This window comes from Pan paniscus, chromosome 6 (genome assembly GCF_029289425.2).
Source record: "Pan paniscus chromosome 6, NHGRI_mPanPan1-v2.0_pri, whole genome shotgun sequence".
Lineage (NCBI taxonomy): Eukaryota > Metazoa > Chordata > Mammalia > Primates > Hominidae > Pan > Pan paniscus.
Window position 1 is genome coordinate 177,992,564 of NC_073255.2, and position 26,177 is coordinate 178,018,740.

Here is a 26,177-nt window from a genome sequence, read left to right on the forward strand (position 1 = left end):
TTGCAAGTTAAGGAAGGAGGATGACAGGATGAAGGTATGAGGAGGAGGTGTGCTTAGGGGGAATGCTGGGGACATGTGAGAGGCTTCAGGATGCTTGTGGGCTAAAGGAAAAGAGGCAGAAAAGTTGAAAAATGGAAGATGCAGGAAGAGTGCATACTACTCTCTAGAACGTGCCTCTTGGACAGCGTCAGTCCCCTGGGAGGAGCGTCTGCCAATAACTGGCAACTGGGCAGTTGTCCAGATATGATTTACAATAAGGCATCAGTTTCATGAGGCACTGTCTAAATTATTGCACTTCACCAATTGCAGGTTCCCTGCTGACAGTGGGCCAGGGGGTCAAACAGTTCAATCATGTGCACCACTTATAAATTGAAAATCAGTGGGGTGCAAAATGGATTACCATCAAAATCCATTCAGGTGCAAAACAAAATTTAAAACCCCCTAACCTTTGAAAATCACCCCTTTCCTGATTCTTCACAATGCTCTGATATTGAGTCTTTATATCCCCCAGATGAGCAAGCGTCAATAGATAGGCTGCAAGAAACCAAAAGTAATGGGGGAAGAGCTCCCCACCGTCCCTTCCTTTTGGAATTTGCAAACATAAAGGGTGGATTTATGCATTAATACACTGGCAATTTTGTTAGTTTCTCCAAGGCAGTGGTTCTCAAACTTAAGTGTGTAATAAAATCCCTGGAGGGCTGATTTAAATTCAGATTGCCAGGCTCTACTTCCTAGTTTGACTCAGTAGGTCTGGGGTTGAGCCTGAGAAGTTGCATTTGTAGCAAGTTCCTAGGGAATGCTGATGTTGCCAGCCCTGGGACCACACTTTGAGAATCTCTGCCCTAAGATCTAAATTTGACAATCTAAGATCTATTTTGACAATCGACTAGTAAAGCATGCTTTGATTGGTGTTGAGTCTGTTAATAAATCAAAATTTTGTTCAAGAAACCTGAAAAGAGACTAGTTCAAAGAGACACGGATTGATCTGAGTGCTTTGTGTTCAGAAGTGAGGTTGGGAGGATGAGGATGGGAGGATGGAGGCCCCTACCCACCATTCCCCCAGCTCACCATTCCAGAAAATTGTGTGTGCCCAAAGCACAAATGATATCATTAAGGCTTAACAAATCCTGCTGTCTGCTGGTCCCGGGGTGGAAACTGTTGATGTCCTTTCATGCCAAACTTCCTCTCTTGACTTGAAAGTTGATTTTCTTGGGAATGTTAGACAAGCTGCTATCAGCCTAAACATTGGTTCTTCCCACCTCTGCATGATCCCAAAGAGGTATTTTTCCATCTAAATCAATGCTATTTGATTGTAGTTCTACTCTCTTGCTGTTTTTGAGTTGAAGGTATTGTCTTTCTGTAGTTGTCACCAGGCCCAATATGAAATAAGTCTTCTTCTCCAGGATGGAAAAATTAATCCCAGAACGAGTCCAGATGTGGTTGCTGCTTCCTTAACATTTTGTTTCCTGTTTCTCTTTTCTAGGAGAAATTGAGCGATGTACGTACATCAAATACCACTACTCCTCAGCAACCATCCCCAGGAACCTCACTTTCAATATCACGAAGACCATCCGTCAGGATGAGTGGCATGCCCTACGTAAGTGCACCTGAGTCTCAGTGGCTGTGACTGTGCTGTGAGGTCCCCTTTGGAGGGATTGGAGGATTGGATGTGCCTCCTTCTGGGATCTGTGGATGGTCTCAGAACATTGAGATGGTTCCATAAAGTGCCAATATCTTTGGGTTAGAATTGCCTCAGTTGGTTTTGATTGCATTATAAATTTGGGGAGTTTGCTTCTAAAATTAAAGAAAGAACCAACCGTCAAAACTTCAGAAACAACTAGCAATTAGACAGTCATCTTATTTCACTACCCTGGTAGGCATGTAAGATTTCACCTACCTGACTGAACCAACTCTTGGGATTTATTAATAATTCCAGCCTGTCTTCAAGTTGCTTGGAATATTATTGTGGTAACCTGTTAGTCCCTTGGGTTGCATTTGTAAAGGATGAGACCAGCTGGTGGTTGCAAGATGCATCACATTGGAGATTTGCATCCGGGTGGGTCACTAAGAAGTAGGATCTGGTCTTTAAAGCTACTGTTTACCCTCAAATGATAGGTTTTGGAACCCTGGTTCATGTGCAATTCCTCAGCAAAGATCAGAATATCTGTGTGCATTGGTTAGGGCATTTCTTGGCCAGGGATCCTCAGAGACTTAAATGACAATGAGAGGGTTAGTTCATGAGCAAACAGAGTTTGTTGGCTATTTTTACTCTTCTGCGCCATTGGGATACATTGCTTGTCTGTGGCAGGAGAGCTCTGCTTCCTGCAGGCACAGTTCTTCAAGCTGACACATTCTTACTGTCAGCAGGTTCATGCTGCCTCTGTTGATTTGTCATGCATTCATAGTCCATCTTTTTTCACCAGATTCTGAAAGGTTAAGATTCTGTTTTCATCTATATGTGAAGGGTGATTCTTTTATTGTTTCCTGATAGTAAAGATCCCTTTATTGGTAAACTTTGAAGATAGTAGATCTCTAGATGGAAAACATCTCTCTTCTCCTTATAGGTGCTTAGTTATGTTTTTCGTCTATTAGGCCCACCAGGTGTATTCTACTTTTGGGATTGGCTTTAATTAAACCACCACAGCTTCGGATGGGAGTGGGAGGTGAAAGAGACAAGTAAAATTAAACAGAACAATCATTCATTGGTTTCAAGAAGTATATTGTGGCTGCGTGTCCAGATGATTGTCACTAAATACTCCTGGCCTGAAATGATAGAGCAGGTGCCAATGGCTGAGATAGCATTCACCGGGCTGTTTCCCCTACAAGATTTATCCATTACTAGAGACACTAAGCAGCATATGGGAATGTAGAGCTAATGTTCAAAGAGGATTCCCATGTGCTGGCATTGAGCTAAGCATACCACATATTTAATTTCAATGTTATATTTGCCTTAGAGACACTAGTCATCAGGGTTATTAATTTCCTTTTCAAGGTAGACATGTAAGGACTAAAATGTAGAAATATACAATAACTGCTTATTTCCCACAATGTATTGGTCTAATATAGTCCCTTCTTAGGAGCCTAAAAGGGATGTTCAAGATTGATAAGTCCTGTTGATTAACCATTGAAATCTAACTTAAGTTATGGGGGTCGTAATAGGATTCAGAATCTAAGAAGGAAGAAATTATTGACATAGCAGCTTGAATTCAAATTAACTCCATTTAACCAAAGTTACTGTGTTTCTTTTTGTGCCAGTGAATACTGAGGCCACAGAGGGCTCTTTAGGGAGCTCAAGTTCAGGGGTGGAGGAGGGTGGGGGATGGGGAGAGACATTCATAATACAAGTAATTACAAGGCAATGTGATAATTACAATATAGTAGAATTGCTTTAAGCAAGTAAGATAATTTGGAAATTTTTTAGCAAGAAGGAAAATTATTTTAGTGTAAATTGCACAGATACTCTTCAGGGAAACCTGGTAGAACTCTTTTGACTGCACACACTGTAGATACGTGGAATTCAAAGAGATTACCTAGGGAGGCATCGCTGGAAACATGTCACGAGGCATTGGCAAAGACAGAGAGGAGAGGATAATGCCAAGCTTTGTGGGGTCTTCTTTGAGCCCTGCGTGTCTCCAGGTTCTTATTCCCAAACTGTAGTGCTGTAGGGTTCTGCAAAATCTAGTGTGCAGCCTATGCTGTGAACTGGGGTGACAGATCTATTTTTAACTGATAAAAGCCATCTCAACGACTGATATATGAAAAGGTCTCGGGCACTTGGTGTGGGTGAAGTTGAGGCCACCTTTTGGTGAGGGATTCATCTGCCTCTTTCACAAAGCCGCCTAATGGGCTGTTAAGCAGAGAGAGGGAACATTTGCCATTTCTGACATCGATGACAGTTATTTTTAGCCAGAGGGCAGGTGAGCATCTGTCACAACTGAATTTGGTACTAAGTGTAATTGGGAATGCTGGCAAGAGGGGAAGCATAGGAAGTGTCGATTTTAATTTTTAGAGGTCAGATATTGATGACATTAGGTGGGAAGTAGGCACATAAGCCCCCTTTAAAATAAAGTAGAAATGATTAAATATTAGCTAACTCCTGATCAAACATTGGAAATGAAAAAAAAATCAGTTTGATTTCTTTACTTGGTTTGAGAGTCCTGCACTCTTTAAGTGGAATCAAGTTAATTCTTTTCATTCTAGATTGGTTATCATCTTTATTATTATTATTATTATTATTTTTTTTTTTTTTTGAGATGGAGTCTCACTCTGTTGCCCAGGCTGGAGTGCAGTGGCACAATCTTGGCTCACTGAAACCTCTGGCTCCCGGGTTCATGCGATTTTCCTGCCTCAGCCTCCTGAGTAGCTGGGACTACAGGCGTGTGCCACCATGCCCAGCTAACTTCTGTATTTTTAGTAGAGACAGGGTTTGACCATGTTGGCCAGGCTGGTCTCAAATTCCTGACCTCAAGTGATCCACCCGCCTCAGCCTCCCAAAGTGCTGGGATTACAGGCATGAGCCACCGTGCCTGGTCTGGTTATCATTTTATAATTTGACCATAATATCTTGTATTCTGTAATTTTTCCTACTATATAGTTTTTGCCAAAGGAAAGACATTTGATTTTTTTCCTGAAACACTTTCTGGCAAATATTTGGACTTTGGTTAAACTTGAATTATATACTTTCCTTTCTTTCTTTCTTTCTTTCTTTTCTTTTCTTTTCTTTTCTTTCTCTTTCTTTCTTTTCCTCCTTCCTTCCTTCCTTTCCTTTTTCTTTCTTTCTTTTTTTTTTTTTTTTGACAGAGTCTTGTTCTGTTGCCCAGGCTGGAAGTAGTTGGGATTACAGGCATGTGCCACCATGCCTGGCTAATTTTTGTATTTTCAGTAGAGACCAGATTTCACCATGTTGGCCAGGCTGGTCTTGAACTCCTGGCCTCAAGAGATCCACCTGCCTCAGCCTTTCAAAGTGCTGGGATTACAGGTGTGAGCCACTGTCCCTGACCTGAATTACATACTTTTCATCAGGAATTTGCATGTGGCCTCATCATCAACCATTGATATAGAAATAAAATTTTCAAGTAGGAAAAGGCACAATTTGGTTTAAAACTACATTGTGGTTTTTGAAAAGTTAAGCCTACCAATGGGAGGCTTAAATGATGGTGTGTGCGCTCATACACCTTATGGTCGGGTGACTAGCAGGTGAAAGGATAGAAGATTCTGGAGGCCACTAGGCTTACAAATCTAATTGTAAAGAAAGAATAAACTCCATAGAGAGTAAAGGCCAGAGGATGAAGCCTGTGTGTGTGTGTGTGTGTGTGTGTGTGTGTGTGTGTGTGTGTGTGGTGGGGAAGAGGGGTGATCTTTGTGGATGAGGTTCAAATGCTGAGTTGTCCAGGTGAACTGGTGTGTGTGTGTGTGGTAGGGAAGAGGGATGATCTTTGTGGATGAGGTTCAAATGCTGAGTTGTCCGGGTGAACTGGTGACCAGGTTCTCACTCTGGCTTTTTAGGTGATTGCTGGTGGGTACTGTGGGTGCCTTTCTCCTTCTCACCCTGGGAAAAGGCAGAATTCCTTTTGGAGTTGGGATCCATGTCCTTAGTCCACCCAGGCCTGGTGCAGCCCATCTGCCTTCCTACCCACCCACTATCTGGCTTGAGGTCCCAGCAGCCCTGGGTGGGCTGCGGTGTGGTGCGGTGCCCTGGGGTGCAGCGCGAAGCGAGGTAGAACAGCATTTATCCTGCCTCTGTGGGCTCCAAGGGTAAGCTTCATGCCTGACCCAGATCCTCTGGCTGCCTCCAGGACACAGCGGGACAGGCAAGTGTCACTGGCCAGTGAGGAGGGGACAGGCAGCTGCAGGAGGTGAGCTGGGCTGGTGCTGCTCCTGGGTGGGCTGTCTGGTTTACGTTTTAAATATAACAGAATCTGATTGACAAGATCAGGGGAAGTGGTGGCATTTTAAATGGAGCTGCTTCACTCTCTCACTAGACTATGTCTTTATATGCTTTTCATATCCCACAGTCTATGGTAGCAGTGCTTGTTTGGAGAGTTCGGTGTCCTCGGACAACCCCCAGGAGCTCCTGAGGCCATCCCCAGTAGCTCTGCTCTTGTTCTCCCCGCCACAGGCATTGCCCTTTCAGCACAGGTGGGGCCTGGGCCTTTCCCAGTGTGGCACAACAAGGGGAGGTGGCTGATAGGGAGTGGGGGGTCTGCGACAGGACCTGGGCAGCCAGGGTGGGCTATATCAGAGGAAGCTGAGAAAACAGGGGATGGGAAGATGTCGCTGAGAGGTCAGTGCATCCGTCCCAGGAAGGAACTGGGATGGCATGGAGCTGGGCCTTGGCTGCCCCAGGTGAGGACCCCAGGGAGGCTGGCAGAGGGCACGGCAGTAGAGCCTGCCTGAGGTTGCAGGGCAGACACCCATTGGAAGGTATTAGCTTTACTTCAGCCTGGGTGACAGAACGAGACTCCATCTCAAATAATACCTGCCTGAGGTTGCAGGGCAGACACCCATTGGAAGGTATTAGAAGTGGGTCTTCTTTGCCCCTTGATCTGCTGATCTGCTGGGCAGAGCCTCTGTGGGCAGCTGTTACTAAGGTTCCCTCAGGGTCAGATCCCTGAGACATGGACTCACTGTGACGTGAGCTCAGATGTTCTCATTCTGCTTGGCGTTTTCAAGATGGAGGTTTTTGCTCCCAGTAGATTGCCCCTGGCAGCGAGAATCAGAGAGCTGGAGCTCTACTTTCCTGCAATCAGATGCTCTCTGCTATCTTTCGAGTTGCTGAGAGCCAAGAAACCCAGAGGTGTTTTTTGAAGCTTTCTTCTGTCAGGACTGAGGGTTCAACTAATTAGATTGGGTAGTCACACAGCACATTTCCAGCTGGCCAGGGAGGGAAAGAGTGAGAGACGATTTCCCCTCCGAGACTTCCCTACTCCCTACCCCCAACCCCGCAGACACACAGACACGAGCTCACTCGTCGGCCCTGTGGCTGTTGCCTCAGGCAAGCTGAGCACATACCAGGACCAGGCAGAACAGGCTTCTCATCTACAGCATTGGGGGTCCTCGTCTTCACCAGCACAGTGGATCCTTGCACACCTGGGGCAGAGAACATCAGTGCCAAGGAGCCATCCTGAAGCAGGGTACAGCCTGGCTGGCAGAGGGAGGGAGATGAGAAGAGGAGGGAGGGAGCAGTGGGGATGGAGGAAGGGAGGCAGGAGACCAAGACTTTGTGGATGAGCAGGGACATTTTAGTGTCCATACCACTAGGAGGGACAAGAAGTAAAAATCCAGAACTGTCTCACTTACTGCAGACACGTGGATGACACACTTGGCTCCCGGTCCCCACAGCTCTTGATCTCTCACCACTGCCTGTGGGTTGGCTCAGTCTTAGGGGACCAGTCCTGACCCCAGGCTGGTGTATGGTGGGAAGCCCAGCGTGTCCTGGTGCTCTGGTGTGGATCTTGGGGCAGGACTCTTAACTTATGTTTCTTGGCTAAGCCCAACCCGGCCCCCCACACCTGGACTCTCCCGTGCCCTCTTCCTCGCCCTCTCCCTTTCCAGAATTAGAGGGTCCTGCCGCTGAACTCCAGGGTCCCTGGTGCTGTCTAGACTCTCTCCAGCCACCCTGGGTCCTCCACTCCCCACTGGCATCAACCTTCTCACCCTGAACTTGTGTTGGCTCTTTGCCTGATGGTACCTGCCTTCCCTTTCCCGGTGGACTCAGCTGGCCAGTTCTAGCCCAGCCTGCTCCAACGTAGAATGGCCACCTTCTGAACTTTCTTCCCACTCAGAACTCTCTGGCTTTCTCAGCCTGGGAGCTGCCTAGACACCTGGTCCCTCCTCCCCCAGCCATCCTTGTTATGAGAAGATGAATGCTGTGGACCAAAGGGCTTGGGATGAAACTAACAGTAATAACAACAGTAAGCACCTCTTTTTGTTCAGTCAGCTGTAATGCTGCTCAGAGGATGACTCGACGTTTCCTCCCAGGAGCCCCTCCAGTGTTGTTGTGGCTCCTTTGCAGATGAGGTAACCGAGCCAGTGGGAGGGGCTGCCTAGAGGTCCCATCTCAGACCTCAGAGGAATCCGAGGGTGAGGGCTCAGAATCCAGGCCTGAGCTCCAGTAGGGTCCCTCCAGCTATTTTTTTCTTCATGTTTTTGGCTGATGTTATGGAAAACAGCCTAATGAGGTAAACATCCCAGACATTAGAAGCTCAGGTCCCCTGCAGCATCAGCCATTTTCCTTCTCCCACATCCGCATCGGTGCTCAGCCAGTATGAGGCTCTTACTATTTGCAATCTGTTGTTAGCTGCCTCTTGCTTGCAAGACTGGGATCCACGGGGGTCATCACTAGCAAGAAACCACCTCCTTGCCCCAGAACTAGAAAAACTTCGTAGCAAGAAAACTCAGCCAACAGCGTGTCATCATAGGTTGCCTTGAGTCCTGAAGTCTTTGCTTTTTGCAAACCATTCCTTGTGTCTCTGCCCCAACCCAGCCCCTGCAGAGAAGCTTGTAAACCTTTCAGTATACCCACTGCCTCATGCCTGTCCTCCCAGAGCTCTGGTGGTATTTATGCACCAGGCCAGGCAGAGAACAGAAACCCCTTAATGTGATATTGCACCAAGATCTGTTCTTGCAGAAGTAACTCATGCCAGGACATTTCCTTTCCCTCTCAGCTTTCCTGCCTGTCAAAACTGACCTCTTATTTGTCCCATTCCCTCAGGTTTCTGTTGGAGAACAGGCTTACTGATTTGATGAACATGCTTGAGCTAGGGCGTTAATGTGTTCTTGGATTACCTTCCCTGGATAGCATTTTTATTTTTCAGGAGGCCTGCCCCAAGGAATGATGGCAAGGGAATTATAGGTAACAGAGATCCTTTAAAATTATGAATGTTGGGCCAGGCATGGTGTCTCATGCCTGAAATCCCAACACTTTGGGAGGCCGAGACAGCTGGATCACTTGAGATCAGGGTTCGAGACCAGCCTGGCCAACATAGTGAAACTCGTCTTTACTAAAAATACAAAAATTAGCTGGGCATGGTGACATATGCCATACTTGGGAGGCTGAGGCAGGAGAATTGCTTGAACCTGGGAGGTGGAGGTTGCAGTGAGTGGAGCTCGCGCTGCTTTACTTCAGCCTGGGTGACAGTGAAACTCCATCTCAAATAATAATAATAATAATAATAATAATAATAATAATATAAAAAATGCATGTGCATGTACAGCTGTGGGTCCCACCTACTTAGATAGCTGGCCTGGCTGGGGGTCAGTGATTAAAATGCACTGTAGCATGGCTGCCTATACAAGGGCGCCCTCTACATGGATAAGAGGGAGAGTTTATTTTTGAGATGACCTGGGGGGAGGGAAGGGAGGAGGCCTGGAGTAGGGGTGGGAGGGAGTACAGTACAGCCTTTTCTGTTAAAGACATCCATGTCCTGAACAAAACCTAAGAACCACTGTGCTGGTATAATTACAGTCTTCAAGCCACAATTCATGTGAACGCACAGGTCCAATTTTGTGCTGGGAATTAGTTGGAAGTCTGGCCTGGAGGCATTCTCTCAGCTTCTGCAGATTGGAAGTGGTTTTCTTCTGGCTGAGTGCCCTGATACGGACATCACACCATGAAGGAGAACTGGGAGAACAACCCCACTGTCCGCCTTCATCCATTTGTTCATTCAATAGTTGTGGAGTGTCTGTTCTGTGAGAACCCCCATGTTGGGTGCTGGAGGGGATATTAAAAGGTATTCTGCTTCCCAAATTGGATGATATATTTCCAGGTGCCAACCAGGTAAGGGCTCAAATTACTTGTTGTTTAATGTTTAAACATTTAAGACTACCTAGAGAGTGCAGGCTAATGCTGCTGACATGTACACTTCATGGGTCCCAACTTCCATACTTAAATCAGCAAGGATTCATTGCAGGGGAAAAAAACAATATATAAGACAAACTACCTTATCTCGGTAAGAGGCGTGGCCTGCTTTTTACAGCGAGGGAAAAGTGGGCATCATCCAGGACTTGCCTCTTCTTTGTCCTCTAGGGGAACTGTCCCAGTTCCAGGTGCTGAAAAGGGAGCTTAATATGGCAGGTGATTACTCTTTTCAAAGTTAAGACAGTCTGAGCTCAGCTTCCGGGCAAACTGCTGCAGTGAGGAAGAGGAACAGGAACAGGTGCTCAGCACTCTGGCTGGCAGAAACAGCTCAGTGATGGAGAATCTGGGTTAGGTAAGACATGGATGTCAGAGCAGGCAGATACCTGGCATCAATAAAGTCAGTCAGCAGGTATAAGTCCTGTAGGTGCTACTTTGGCATTCCAGACTGAATGAGTGAACTCCCAGGGAGGACTCTTAGCCAAAGGAAGAAAAGCCCCAGCTTTACAAGAAATTTGGAATAGAAGGTTATTAGAATAAGAAATAGACAATGGTGGCTGAGAGAGGAGCCCACTTATAAGAACCAGGGCACACAAGGCAGGTGTGCTATGCCCAGAGCAAGATGGGAGGCTGTTATAGTCAGAGCACCAGTCACAAACAGTGATTGGGTTTGATCCTGGATTTTGGGGGATGGGTGTTCTGAAGATGGGGAGGGCAGCAGGAAGGTGGCTGGGAACAAGGATGGGGTAACAGAGCAAGTAACCAAGTTCATGTTGTGTGATGAAAGTCCTACCAGAGTCAAGGCCAGTGCTTCCCAGATGGGGTCCATTGCCTGGAAGTGTCTGCATTATCTGGGGACTTGTTTGAAATGCAAATTCTTAGAGCCCAGCCTAACCTACTGAGTCAGAATCTCTAAGGGTGGGACCCAAGAATCTGTAAGACCTTTAACACATGAAGGTTTGAGAGCTCTTGGTCTGGAGAGCATTGGTGTGGATCGTAGCGGTCAGAGAAGGGTCAGGGCAGGAGAGCATGGGTAGGCTTGGGATGGGAGATGGAATATAGCAAATTAGCACAACCTCTCAGGGAAGCAGGACCTGTATTTGTGTGCTGTCTGTTTACTGGCTATAGATTTGGTAATTTACTTTCCTTCCATATTTCTTGTGGTTAGTTGAATACAACAGCATGGAAGAGGTGAGGTGATTTTTTGTTTTGTATTGTGTGTGTTAGCTAAGGGAATCTTCCTAATATCTAGCCTCCAAATCTCTATCTTATGTTTTTGATGTACTCCTTTAATGGGAAACAGGATTCAAGCCCCATGGAGTCCAGCAGATATTGGATTGAGTTCCACCTCTGCCACTGTCTAGGTATATGACTCTTGGAAACTATTTAAGCGTTTTGACCCCAGTACACTCATTTGTAAAACAGAGATGGTAATACCTGCCTTGAGGATTAATATAAAGTTTAAATTAGATAAAATAATTCATGCACAATCTCTGAGTAAGTTTGCAAAGTCTGATGCCAGCCAACATGAGACACTATTATTATTGGAAGGCAGGGGTCCCATACTGAGGTCCCATGGGAGCTGGGGGGAATGCCTCTGAAATGACATTTCATCGACTCAGGGGCTTTTCTGTTTGACTCTGTGCAACCTGTGCAGGTGAATTGGCCTTGTATGTGGCTGTTTGTCTTGGTGAGTGTTGGGGGTTTGCTGTCTGCACAGGTATGTGTGATGGGAGCTTGCATTAGGTGTTTACAATGTAGGAGTAGAAAGTGGCTGACTATTATTTACTGGCAAGTGTAGCATATTGTGAAAGGAGTTTCAGGGCAGAGAATTATCAGTGTTTGAGGTCCTCAGTGTGGTGGCAGCAGCAGAAGCAGCTCTTTAATTTATCAGTGGTGCCCAATAAGAATGCAATTTAGACACAAACAGTCTCTAAAAGAAGATTTATGTACTTAGTGTCTAAAAAGTAACATTTCAGAGCTTTGAAGATAAATACAATGTGAGTACAATGTATTGAAATTGTTGAGGGGAACCAAAAGACTCGCCTGTCTAGCCCGGCCCTGCCTTCCGTTTGCTATGATCAGATCCTCTTCTATTCTATTTCAGATGTGTGAAAACACACATCTGAAAGGAGGATGCTGCAAGAATGTTGGACATAGAGAGAAAGGAGGGCCCAACAATAGGATAAGAGCTGCGGTTAGGGTGGAGGGGAGGCCATAGAGGTGACATTACTATACTGTATTACTATCCCCTTATTTTCATCTCTTTGCCCTGGTTCTGGTGCTGGCTATGTCATAGATTGGATTATGGGATTATGGAGTTGGGGTTACCAGGCAGAGCTAAGATGTTTGGGGTGCATGGAAGGGCCTCTTCAGATGATTCTGAGAGGAGAACCCCTTCCTTTCTTAGGCTTTGGAGCTGATGTTCTCTGCTGTTTTCACTCTTTTTTTTTTTTTTTTTTTGTATTTCCCTGATATCTAACTCTGGTTTAACTTTGGAGGTCATAGCCAAGAGGCCTGCATGCTTCTGGGTCATTCTGGCTTGCCTGGAGTAGTTGTGCATGGAATTCAGCCTTCCACGTGCTGAGCTAGAGTTCTGGGAGTTTGGGGGCGGGGATTGAAAGCCTAGTGGTACTTATCTTGTTTCACTCTCTATGCATATCCATCTGAGGAGCCTTCTGGGGAAGCTTGGCACAGAATACAGTTCAAACCTTCCTAGGTCCTTTACAATTCAACATTCCAATCAGCACCATCAAATAGAACTCCCTGTAGTGATGGAAATATTCTGTAAGTCTGCGTGATAGCCACAAGCCACAAGTGGCTACTGAACCCTTGAAATATGACTAGTTCAACTGAGGAACAGAATTTCAAATTTTACTTATAAACTGACATGGTTTGGCTGTGTCCCCACCCAAATCTCACCTTAAATTGTAGCTCCCATAATTCTCACCTATTGTGGGAGGGGCCGGTGGGAGATAATTGAATCATGGGGGCGGTTTCCCCCATAATGTTCTCATTGTAGTGAATAAGTCTCACGAGATCTGATGTTTTTATAAAGGGTTTCCCGTTTTGCTTGGCTCTCATTCCCTCTTGTGTGCTGCCATGTTAAGACATGCCTTTTGCCTTCTGCCATGATTGTGAGGCCTCCGTAGTCATGTGAAACTGTGAGTCCATTAAACCTGTTTTTCTTTATAAATTACCCAGTCTTGGTTATGTTTCTATCAGCAGAGTGAAAACAGACTAATACATAAACCAACTTAAATTTGTGTGTGACACATGGCCAGCAGCTACCATATCAGACAGAGCAGTTCCAAACAAGCAGTGCTTGTATTTCTTTTACGGATTCGATCTCCAAGTTATAGACTCTTGATTACAAGCATTCATACATTAGAAACAAAACTTTATAGGTGACCTGGATGCCCCAGCCATTTTCGGGGTATAGGAATGCACATTTCCTTGAGTTCCCAGATTCTTGCTCACCACTCAGCCCTTGGGCTCTCAGCAGCCCCAATCCCAGAGCTACTTGGGGTGTTCCTAGGCCTTTCTGCCAATCTGTGTCCTCTGCAGGTAAGGAGAGAGAGGCAGCAGGGCAAAGATCTCAACATTTACCCGAGCCAACTCTGGGCCAGGCTGTCACAGGCTGAGTTCCCTGGGAAGTGGACTCAGATGGAGTTCAGTTCCTTAGGACTCATGCCTGTAGAAGGGCAGGGGAGGAATCAGGTTCTGGCAGAAGGAGAAGTCAGGCTGGGATGTGGGTGTGATGACACCCCTTGGAGGGCTCTCATCCTAGAGCGACCCTTCAAAGTCTCCTGAATGAGGTGGAAATGGCTGGGTCTTTACACTCCCACATTGGGCACTTCTTGGATATAGGCACTGGAAGTGGAGTGACCTTGAGTATGTGGCTCTGGGTGTATGAGCAATCTCTAAAGGGATTGACCGCTAAAGGTTGACAGCCTTTCTAGAACCTGGCAGCAAGTCTTTCCTTGCAGGGAGGTCTGGAAGGTGCACCACAGTGCCTATCATGCGGGCATTTGTCTGATGCAATCAAGGTTGCCAGTGATGGAATTGAGACAAGAGATCTAATACTTCCCCCAGAGCTACAAGAAGAGGCAGGACTAGAATCCAGACAGTTGTGACTGCAAAATTCATGCCCTTTCCTTACCGCCAGGGAGCCCCACACATATATCGTGGGGCAGGCCTACTGCCCTTCTCTTCTCCCAAAGGACCTCCCTGCTCCATCCTTCACCCCTCCCCCACCATAGGCTCTATCCTATTATCTAAAGTAAGTGAAGAACCCTTCTCTTTGTCCATTTGTTCGAAAGAAATGAAAGAAAGCTATTTATTTTCCACTTCTCAGTTTTTCTTTTTCATTTAATTACTGCTATCACAACAGGAATTTTTTTCTATTCCTTTTCATTGCAAATGTATAGTATTTCATTGACATTATGAGTTAAATAGGCTTTTGTGGACTAGCTAGAAAGCCAGTCATCATTTATAACAGACAGGACTTCTCTGGAAATGGGTTCTGAATTCTAAATAATTGACTTAACAAATGAGATTTTGGAATGGAATTCATTGCAAAGCTGGAGACTTACATCTTTCTATTTTCCAGGCAGTTTTGCCTCTGAATGGGCTTGCCATCTCTGCCCCCTACCCCAGCTACATCTGTCATTTTTAGACTGGATCCCCCAAATTGGATACCCTCAACTCCCATGATGAAAGTTCAGATTTCTCTGTCCCTTGTAGCCAGCCCCTGATACAAAATCGATGATTGCCCCTTGATGTGCCCTGTGTAGGCTTGTATGAAGTCCAGAAACCCAACCAAGGGACATCCAGCGTCCTTGGTGCTGGGATCATCCAGTCTTAGGCCCCAGTCTCAGTTCACGTTGGTAAAGTGAGACCCATTCTGCCACGTTTCCCTGAGGCTCTTTGCTTGGGCGCCTGGCACCAAATTAGAAATGAGCAATCAGGTGTGTGTGGTGTGTGTCAGCTTCCGAAACCATGAGGCTGCTAAACATGGGTGTGGAGGTAACACATTTGACTGACATCAGCATCTGTGTTCCATCCGCTACCCCATCCACTGCCTCACTCTTGGAGCTTCTAGTGCTGCACAGTTGCCAAGGAAACTAGAAAAAGCTACTGTGCACAAGTCACCTCCTCCCCAGAGCTCATGGGAACACCCTCTTGGGGGAGGGTGTGAAGAAGGAAGGAGCTGCTCTTCAGGTGGTTGTTCATGAGTATGGATGACAATGCTGACTGACACCAGCCCCGAGTAGGTAGCTCCAGGCCGACTACCCTTCCAGAACCCTCCCCAAGGCTGGCTTTGTCTCCGTGTTGCCTGAGTCCCACACACCACCCTCTCTCATCTCACATTGCCATCAGTACCTACTCAGAAGAGATCTTTTCATTTTCAGGAAGTGAAAATTCCTTTACATCAAAAAGAATAGGGACTTCTGGTTTTATAGGTGAGGTCTCAAATACAGCTACTGTTTAGCTTGGCAGAGCTAACAGAAACATACAGTTTTAAAAACTACTGGCTAGGCATGTAGGCTCATGCCTGTAATCCCAGCATTTAGGGAGGCTAAGGCAGGTGGATCACTTGAGGCCAGGAGTTCAAGACCAGCCTGGTCAATATGCTAAAACCCATCTCTACTAAAACAAAACAAAATAAAACAAAAATTAGCCGGGCATGGTGGTGCATGCCTATAATCCAGCTACTCAAGTGGCTAAGGCATGAGAATTGCTTGAACCCAGGAGGCGGAGGTTGCAGGGAACTGAAGTTGCACCACTGCACTCCAGCCTGAGCAACAGAGTGAGACTCTACCACTCTGAAAAAAAAAAAAAAAAGAAAAAAGTAATTACTAGTTCAGTTTTGATCCCTCATTAAATTGAAGGAGAGAGGCCTGGATTTTTAGTGTTTACCATTCCTGGCTGGAGCTTTGCAGATCTGGTTCACGAGGAGCCATCTTTGGTTGTTGTTGGAATGACTTGCAGGGCTGGTCCTTAGTGCCCAGTGTGGACTGAGAGTCCACTGTGTGGACAGCACTGGAGCTGGGCAGTGAGAGAGACACCTTAGGGAACCTGAAGTCTCCCAGGGAACACAGAGCAGTGACACAGACTCAGGATGGCAGAGGCCGGGGCTGGAAGTGTGGTAAACAAAATGCTTTTGGCTGCATCCAGAGGAGGAAACGATCATCTTAGCTTGGATAACTGGCCAGGAATAGTGGCATCTGAAAGGAGCCTAAAGTACTTCACTCATTTACTCAAGTAAAACGGTTTGAGTTTCTCTCACTTACCAGACACTGTTCTAGGCATTAGATGGAAGAGCGGCAATCCCTGCCCTCATGGAGCTTGCATTTGTGTGCAATAATCACCACTTACTGACAGATGTGCAGAGGCTGTGCTAAGTGCCTGACATACCTTATTCACTGAAATCTCAAATGTACTATGAGGTGAATATTATTATTATATCTGTTTGACAAAGGAGGAAACTGAGGCTAACAGAGGTTAAATAAGTCACAGAAGAGCCGTGTCCTATGAGCCTTATGATGACTTTAGGAGGTCTTAGGAAATGCATCTGTCAGCCAGGCATGATGGATGTGAGTGGGCAGAGTCCGGACTGTGAGGAGCCTTTGTGACATTCCTGCTCTGAGAGAATGGGTCTGGACTAGACTCTCAGCAGGGGATATGAAACTTCGCAAAATAGGGAGGTGAGGCCACCTGCTAAGGTGGTGGTTGCCCTTGCATAAGTGTTTTAGGGCACAGCAGAGATTCTGAGGAGTATGGACAAGGCCTGAAGAAGCTTCTGTGGCTGTTTTCTAACCCACTCTCTAAAGGATCGTAGTGACTGTCTTTATCTCCAGGAAGACATTTATCAGCACTAACTATGGGTGTGGAATATGAGAAAAATCCTAGAAAGCAAGATTTCCTTGAAGTGTAGGGAAGAATTAACTATATTTTCTTATAGCTTACATTTCTCTGTCCATACAAAGAAATAAGGTGTGTGTGTACACACACACACACACACACACACGCACACACATATCACATTCAAAAGCAAATTCAACTTAGGCATCTAATAAATGCATGAATCGTGTATCTTTTTGGCTTTCAGGTCTCACATCATTTTTATTGTGTTATTAAATAAGATCACTTTGATTATGATCATTAATCCATAAAAATAGTTTTCATATATATGTTGTATTTAAATAAATTTAAATATACCAAGGTCCTTGCTTTTTTTCCCTTTTCTAATCAAGTCCAAGATATCAGAATTATTCTTCAGAAAAATGTCAACTGAAACACAATTCTCAACTTCACTAATTATTCACGAACTCAGATTTAAGATAGACTTTCTTCTTTCTTTTTTTTTTTAGACTAGATTCTCATCTAGGGGTCATGAAGGGGGAAAAAAAATCAATGAGTAGCTATCACTTACTCTCAGAAGAGGGGTTCCTCTGCCTTCCCTGATTGGAGCTGTGAATAATTCAACACCGTCCCAGGCTCCCTTTTCCTTTCTTGAGGTTGAGCTTATTAAAATTGCATGGCCAAAGGACACTGGTGAGGAGATGGCTGGTGCCCTCCATATCGGCTGTCAGGATCTCCAGTGCAGCCTCATAACAGCTTAAGCCCCTGCTCTGGGAGCACTGAGCTGCCGCCAGCTAGGGGTGACCAATGGGTGAATGAAGATAGCAGTGGAGGAGCAGCCAGCTGTCTCCCTGACTTGTATCATTTTCCTCCATTCGCTCGGCATCCATCCTGGTGGGGTGTGGAAATGGAATGCTGTCTCCATGCTTACTATTGATCAACTTCGTCATCATGGTTGGCCTCATCATTAAGTATTTATAGTTCACTGAGTGAAAGGTAAGTGCTGAACAGACGGGGCACCCCTTTTAGAAGCTTTCCAAGACTATAATTCATCTCCTTCAGTGAGATGGAGTCTCCAGAGACAGAATTTGAACAGTCCATGGATTAGAGTCAGTACTATCTTTTTTTTTTTGGTTGTGGGGGTGGAATTTGATTACATGACTAGGGATTTTTTTTGCAAAATGATGTGTGTGTGTGTGTGTGTGTGTGTGAAACTTTTTTTTCATGGGTCAGTGTATGAAGTTTCTAGGACCAGGTAGGATTCAATTGGAGGCTGAATATGATGGAACCAAATCAGACTTAAAATTCCATGGACTCAGTTCAAGATTTTTTAAGAGTTGTCAGGGAGATGGAAACCTAACAGTAAATCCAGCTAATCTTGAAAAGAGGGAGGAAATTTGGGTCAGGCATTGTCACCAAATGCTACTCTGGCAGCATGCATTTGCCCATCCTCTGAATCCTGTAAGTCTCTGGTTTCAATCCTTCCCTGTAACCACCTACCCCATCCCCAGTTCCATGGAGCAGGGGAAACATCCTTTTCTTCCTCATTACATTAATGGTTTCCCTTCCTATTATTTTCTCTTGCGTTTTCCATCAGCTTATTTTATTTCTCCTGATCAAGATGAAACATAATTATTATAGAAAAAAATCAACAGACTAGTATAAAAGAAAAGCAGAAACAACCACTTGAAATGCTATAATCAATAGGCAAATTACAGGCTGGGCATGATGTTTCATTCCTGTAATCCCAGCACTTTGGGAGGCCGAAGTGGAAGGATCACTTGAGCTCAGGAATTTCAGACCAGCCTGGGCAACATAGTGAGACCCTGTCTCTACAAAAAATTAAAAAAAAATAGTGGAGAGGATTGTTTGAGCCTAGGAGTTTGAGGCTGCTGTGATCTATAATTCCCCAGTGTACACCAGCCTGGGCCACAGAATGAGACCCTGTTTCAAAACAAACAACAACAACAAAAAGAGACAAACTACCGTTTGTGTTTTTCTTTGTATTTCTTTTCATAGCATAAATTATACTCTATAATTTTGTATCCCAAATTTTGTTCATAATTCTATGATAAGCATTTTCCCTTGTCATCAAACTCTTCATAAACATAATTTTAATTACTTCATCATATTCTACCATGTAAGTATACATAATTTACTTAACCTTTCTTCTAAAGTTAAATGTTTATGTTGAACTAGTTTTGGGCCATTATAATAATGTTATAATGATAATCCTTGTGCATAAATCTTTGATCATATTTCTGATAATTTGTTTAGGATAAATGCCCAGAATTGGAACTACTGGCTCAAAGATATGAACATTTCTTAGGTTCTTGATATATAATGCCAAATTGCTTTCCAGAAAAACTGAGGCAGTTTATAGCCCTACCAAATTTTACCTTCATTGAAAAATCCTTTTCCCCTCAAGATATATGCTGATTTGATTGATAAAAAAAGTTACTCATTTTTGAAATTATAAGAAAGGTTGAATTTAAGAAATGGTTATCAGCCACTTGTACTTCTCCTTTGTAAAGTTCTCTCTTTCTTTTCTTTGTCTCTACTGTCCTGTTACCTTACTTTTGCCATCTCTAAGTAGATCAGTGTCTTCAGTGGGTGTGCCACTTGGCCAAAGACTCCTTACTTCTCTTGTTACCCTCTTCACTTTCCCCCTTATTTAATCTTTTCCACTCTTTAAAAAATTTATTTTCTAATTTTTGAGACAGAGCCTCGCTCTGTCACTCAGGTTGGAGTGCAGTAGTGCAGTCATGGCTCACTGCAGTCTTGAAGTTCTGAGCTTAAGCGATCCTCCCACCTCAACCTCCCCAGTAGCTAGGACTACAGGTGTGCTCTACTGCACCTGGCTAATTTTTATTTTTTGTAGATTACAAGACAGCTCAGAGGTTCTCTCATAGGACAGCAGAGGCTGAACCTTGCAGGCAGGTCACAGGGTCTCTCTGGGTTGCCCAGGCTGGTCTCAAATTCCTGGCCTCAAGTGATCCTCCTCCCTTGGCCTTCCACTTTCCTACTCTTTTAGATTTCTGTTGCAGGGCAAAAGAAATGGACAACCTTTGGATAAGAGGCACCAAGCCCTAAGTGATGTTCAGAAAGGAAAGCCCAGAAGCTACTTAAATGGGTTCAGGAACATTTGGGATTTTTCTGTCTTGAAGTTCTTTTACAGCTTGGGGAACTCCCAAGAGGACTGAGACATTGTCCTGTTTGCCTCTGCATTTCCAGCACCTAGAACAGAGCTGGTGCATACAGAAGGCAAGCAGCTCAGTGCATATTTATTGAATGATCAAACAAAGCCTTCTCAAAGTTCAGGTTTCTTTGCCATGCTTTGGGGCTCCTGACCTAGAGCTCAAGAGGAAAAAAAAAAAAACACGACAAGGCTGCCAAGGAAGTTTGAAATTAATCTTCATTTTGCAATTTGTACAAAAATGTAATTAGATTCCTTCTCCAGAGGTAATCCATTAATGTAATCAATGATTGCAGTTACTCAGTATGTAACCTGAAAAAAAAATTGCTGATGCCTCAGAAAAATAAACACTTGCTTAGTAAAATAATTCCGCACCCAGTGCCAGCCATTTCCTGTTTTCTTTTTCTATTTGACATGGTATCTCCTCTGCAGCATTCCTATTTAGAGACGGAAGCAAAGCCTGCTCCCTGGGGGCTGGAAGGGCCCTCTCTGCCACTGCACCTGCAAGGTGGAGACTTGCTGCTGCTTGGTGGAAACTGCACAGTAGCATGGCTCCCTCCACTGGCAGTTCTCCCACGGTCAACTAGCTGGGCTTCAGATAACTGACCACATGATCTAGCCTAGGCAGCATTGCTTTTTCTTTCTTTCCTTTTTCCCATCAACTTTTATTTTAAGTTCCGGGGCACATGTGCACGATGTGCAGGTTTGTTACATAGGTAAACATGTGCCGTGGTGGTTTGCCAAACTGATCAACCCCTCACCTAGGTATTAAGCCCAACATGTATTAGCTATTCTTCCTGATGCTGTCCCTCCCCTTGCCACCCCCAACCCTACAGGCCCTGGTGTGTGATGTTCCCCACCCATGTTTCCATGTGTTCTCATCGTTCAGCTCCCACTTATAAGTGAGAACATGCGGTGTTTGGTTTTCTGTTCTTGCAATAGTTTGCTGAGGATAATGGCTTCCAGCTCCATCCATGTCCCCACAAAGGACATGCTCTCTTTCCATTTTATGGCTGCATAGTATTCCATGGTGTACATGTACCACATTTTCTTTATCCAGTCTATTATTGATGGGCATTTGAGTTGATTCTATGTCTTTGCTATTGTGAATAGTGCTGCAATGAACATATGCATGCATGTATCTTTATAATAGAAGATTTACATTCTTTTGGGTATATATTTAGTAATGTGATTGTTGGGTCAAGTGGTATTTCTGGTTCTAGGTCTTTGAGGAGTCGTCACACTGTCTTTCACAATGGTTGAACTAATTTACATTCCCACCGACAGTGTTAAAGCCTTCCTTTTTCTCTGCAACCTTGCCAGCATCTGTTGTTACTTGACTATTTAATAATTACCATTCTGACTGGTGTGAGATGGTATCTCATTGTGGTTTTGATTTGCATTTCTCAAATGATCAGTGATGTTGCAAACCAAATCCAGCAGCACACAAGCACAGCATTGCTTTTTCTATACATTTTAATTCTTAGTTGAAATAGAAGTAAAAATATGAATTAAATGCCAATAAACCCATGTAACCTTAGGGGCTCAGCTTCCTTACTTCCTCTTTCTGTAGCTTTCTTCTCCTGCCAGAAAGCTTTCCCTGGCTCCATGGTGTTCATGGATCTCCAGCCACCCTACTTTTACCAGCAGGCAGGGCTGTGTCCCATTAGGAGCCCTGAGCCCCCTGCTACAAAGCCCTTGGGGATCCAGCAGTCATGCCCCAAACTCAGGAAGCAGGAGATTAGTAATGGAGGCACCACAGCCTGATTGAGAGAAGCTTGAGGAGATGATCTGAGTACAGCTGTGAGTTGCCCTCCCTAATAGCCAGAGGGGAGTGGATGATGTCACTCCCTTAGGTGGAAAGTTCTCTTGTAACTTGGAACAGATGGAGCGAGAGTGCATTGATTCGAATGTGGTCATCCTGGAGAAGTGTGTTAGTTCTGAGATTGAAACCTCAATCTTCCCTGCTCCTCTCTCCAAGGCAGATTGGGAGTCTCTCCTGTGAACACTGCTGTCAGCACACTATTTAAGTTACAATTATTCACTGCTGTGCTTGTCTATGCTAGGGCAAGGGGCATACCTTTTTATCTTTTAATCCCAATGTCTGGTATGATATCTATCTGGCACATAGTAGGCACGAAAGACATTTCTTTAATCAAACAAAGTTAAAGAATGTGAGAGTGGAGTTGTTAGGTGCAGGATTAGCTCAAAGCCTAATGGGGGTGACCCAGGAAATTGCTGAAGGTCGAATTTCTATTGCTCTCAGCTGCGCGAGCACTGTTCTGAGAATAAATTTTCTCCATTTTTCCATATTAACCTTGGAAACCTTTCTCCAAGTGATAGTCCACCGTAAGCTCTTCTTCTATTTTGGGCTACTCCTTCTCAGGGTTCCTATGCATTTCGGCACAGACACTTGTTAAGAGCTAGACTGGGGGTGTTATAACTTCCATGTCCCACTGGGGTATGTGTTTTGTGAGGGAAGAAAGAGTCTTAGGTCCCTTGTAGCACAGATACCTTCAGGGAGCTGGGTGTTTATATAGAGCCCTGAGCACTTTGACATGGACTTTTGCTGGTCAAAAGAAGGTTGAGAGCCCTATTCATTCCCATGAGTTCCCTATCAAAATGTTCTTGTCCCTTTTGCAAAACTGGCAATGCCAAGTTCGACCTCTTTGACTTCATTGTGCATCTGTCCCTATCACATGAAATATTTCCCAGGGCAGAATTGTCAAACAGTGATCCCAGGACCACCAGCATCAGAATTACCTGAGTGGGCTTGCAAAAATGCAGATCCTTATCCTGCCATTTCAGACTACTGATTTAAAGATTATTCCTTTGTGCTAGCCAAAGTTGGATAACTTCTGTCTTCAGGCATGGGGAGTTGGTCCCCCTAGGTGCAGTAGTCCTCTCTGATGCTTCTAAAAAGATGTATGGTTCAGATTGCACTGGGAGAAGGTGACTACTCTCTTTTGCCTGCCTCTTGCTGGTCTATAGTTATATGTAAAGTCTGTGATAGGCATTTGTGGGGATAAAATATCAAGACACTGCCTCTGTTCTCTGTTGTGTAAAACTTAAAGTGTCTATATTCATAAACAAATCACTTCAATAAAGGGCACGTTGGGGCAAATCAAATGCCGTGAAACATGGGGAGAAGGAGAGATCATTTTGCTGAGGTTAGGATGATCTGGTGAGAGTTTTATGGGATTTCAAATTAGGCCTTGAACAATGGCTGGGACTTCCCAGACAAGAGGGAAACAAAGACTTTCTAGATTGATGTAGCAGCTTGATCAAGTCATGGAAATGAGGAGGCCAGAGGGATGTCTGAGCAGCAGAGAGGAGTCCTGTGTGGCTAGGAGGGCGAATGCAGGAGGCTGTACCATGAGAGGAGAGATGGATGCTGCTTAAAACTCAGGCACACCAGGGCTGTCTTCTGTGTCCAGGGTGGTGAGTCAGCTTTTCCAGCAGGATTAGATATGATCATTCCCCCTCGTGCAGAACCTGGTCCGAGAATTTCCATGCCCATCACATTTCCTCATTCTGGGTTAATCAAACCCTAATTCCCTTTGCATCTTCTTGTACCCCATGACCTCAAAATTGTTCTGTGCCATCTGCACTCTCGTCTATGTGGCAGAGCCAAGCCTTGATGAGAGAGCAGAGGACAGGCCAAGAAGAGAAACAGTTGGGTCAGTTCTGTGCCGTCTATGCAGACGTGGGAGGTGAATAATCTGAAACAGTGGGTGATACAAAAGGCATTTATATTTGGCTTTGGAACGCACGACATGATTGCTGGCAGCGGGGGTAGCAGATTTATCTTCCTAATTAGGCAAATATTCAAATGAGTTGGCACTCTCTGAACAAGCCACCAAATCCTAAGGCCATGTAAAAAGAAATCCTAGGATCAATTTTCATTTCAATATGAGTATTATTTATGTTAGTACTAGTTGGAATGTTCTAGAGTATTAGCATTCAAAGATTCCCATCACATTGGCTTCTATGGCGAATGGGCTTCCATCGGCACATCTTCATTTGTGACTGATTTTCCGTGAAGCTGGGAATGACCTTTACCAAATTTCAGAATCATTAAATGAAGCCTTCTGATTTATTGTGGTAAGGAATATGTTCTTATATTAATAATAGTTTAATGGTTGGTGTAGAAGACTTGCTTGAAGAATCATTTCTGTGCCTGTGTTGCAGTGTACACAGCAGGCTAGAAACAGCCAATCACAATTCTAATTCCTGTTTGAACTTTAGCTTCCAGTAAAGTACAGATGTAAATTATTGCATATACTCTAAGCCCATGTGTAGACAGAACAGAATTGATAACCATCAATAAAAGCATTCATTTTAAGTAATTAATCTAATCATGGAATTTTATAGCTAGAAGTGACATCTGAGGTCATCTAATCTAACTTTATCATTTTAGTGATGAGGCCCAGAGAAATTTAAGGAACTTGAGGATGAAGTACTAAAGGTACTATGGGCTTTTATCCATGGGCTAGTCAAGGAGAAAAAAGTGCATTTGTTGCTAAAACCAAACCAAACCTCAAAATCCTTTGTGGATAATTCCAAACAGTTGATTGTCTATGCATATGTTAGTCCCCATACTTCATGGGGTACATGATGGAGAGGATACTCCTAATCATTCCTTAACAATTATTGACCGAGCCCTAAGAAATTGCCAGGGCCTCGGATACAGTGAATAAGATAGGTGTGGCCCTTGTCCTTTGAATCTTACAATCTCCCCTAGACACGCAGTGCTTTCCTGCTGGCTTTCAGGCCTGTCTTGGCCGTCCCGGCTCAGCCTTCCCAGTCCTGGATGTGGGATAATCTTTAAGCCTGTCCACTGTTTAGTTTTCTGATGAGAGCAAACAGAAGAGTGTAACAGGGATTTTCTTCTCTCTTCTGGATCACCAGCAAGAGATGGGGATGAGAGAACCAGACCAGAGCTCCCTAATTCCAGCTTCCAAATGTTCTCTGAGATGCAAACCTAGTCCACACCCCACCCCCTTACCCCCACAGGTCCCTGTGACTATCTGGAGGTAGAGGGTACAGGGAGCTCCAGTCTCAGAGAGGGTTTGTATTGAGTGGGAGAGGAAAAGGAAATTTTCCCCAATATCACTGACTAAGCTGCTCCCAAATTTGAGAAGTTACAGAGATTCGGTGAAGAGAAGCACAGAAAGGGAAAGATGGGAAAGAGAGGAGAAAGCAGGTGCTTGTGTGCAAGTGGGGTGGGGTTACCAGGACCCCTGGGAAGAATTCCCAACAATCCTGGACATTACTTCTTTCTCCCCTGGCTGCAGATAGATGCAGCCCTTGGGAGGTAAGCAGGGGCACTGGGGCACTTTCTCTTGGCCCTGTGTGCAATGTCACAAGAAGATAACAGAACCAAACCACCTGCCTGCAGCCTGCATCTTCCCTCAAATATTGCAGGCCATTTGAAAAGGATCACCTCTATCTTCACTCCAGGGACAATTGCAGCACATGGGATGAGTGACGAGTGGGAGAAAATAACCTGCAGTGAGGGAAGCCCTGGAGAGAAGCTGATTAGAAATGCCTTGAGAGTGGGAACAGTCAATGGGAAACTATTAAACAAAGCAGGAAAAAGAGGTGATTATTTATCTGATGCCCTGATGAGGGAAAGATTTTTCGAAGCTTAAGGGAAATTACAAAGGAAAAGATTGATAGGTTTGTTCACCTTCAAATTAAAAACTGTGCAGGCCGAAAAGTAATGAAAAATTAAAAGGCAAGGAAATTGGGAAAATACTTGCAACAAACATGCTAGACAAAATATTAACTTTCCAAATATGGTAAGAGGGCATGCAAATAGATTCAGAGCCCAATAAATAAATGCATAAAGGATGTGAACAGGTTGCAAAGAGAAATGGACATTTCTAACAAACATGAAAAGTATTTGGTTTCACCAAGTAATCTGAGATGCAAATTAATACACTAATAGCATATCTTTTGTTTTGTTTTGTTTTTTTACCTAACAAAATTAGAAAACTCTCAGTCATTGTTGGTGTGTTCATAGGAGATCAAATTGATACAACCTTACTTGAAATCAGTTTGGCAATATTTATCACAAGTCTTAGAATGTTCATACTCTGTGACTAAGTAATCCCATTTAAGGGTCTTTATCCTAAGGGAACAATGTGAAATATACAGAGAGTTTTAAATTCAAATTGTTCATCACTAAAAATTGGTAATGATCTTAATGCTCAAAAATGGGGTAAGTGTTAAACAAATTATGGTTCAGTTATA

The 26,177-nt window shown here is 44.4% G+C and overlaps 1 protein-coding gene across 1 annotated transcript in view; it reads left to right on the plus strand.

The window, feature by feature from the left end:
* The window catches only part of TMEM178B (transmembrane protein 178B), a 406,747-nt gene that overhangs the window by 137,367 nt on the left and 243,203 nt on the right, over positions 1 to 26,177 (plus strand). Inside the window, exon 2 of the mRNA XM_003813383.6 lies at positions 1,484 to 1,597. Within this exon, the coding sequence (XP_003813431.1) occupies positions 1,484 to 1,597 (114 nt within the window). The remainder of the gene's footprint in view (positions 1 to 1,483; positions 1,598 to 26,177) is intronic.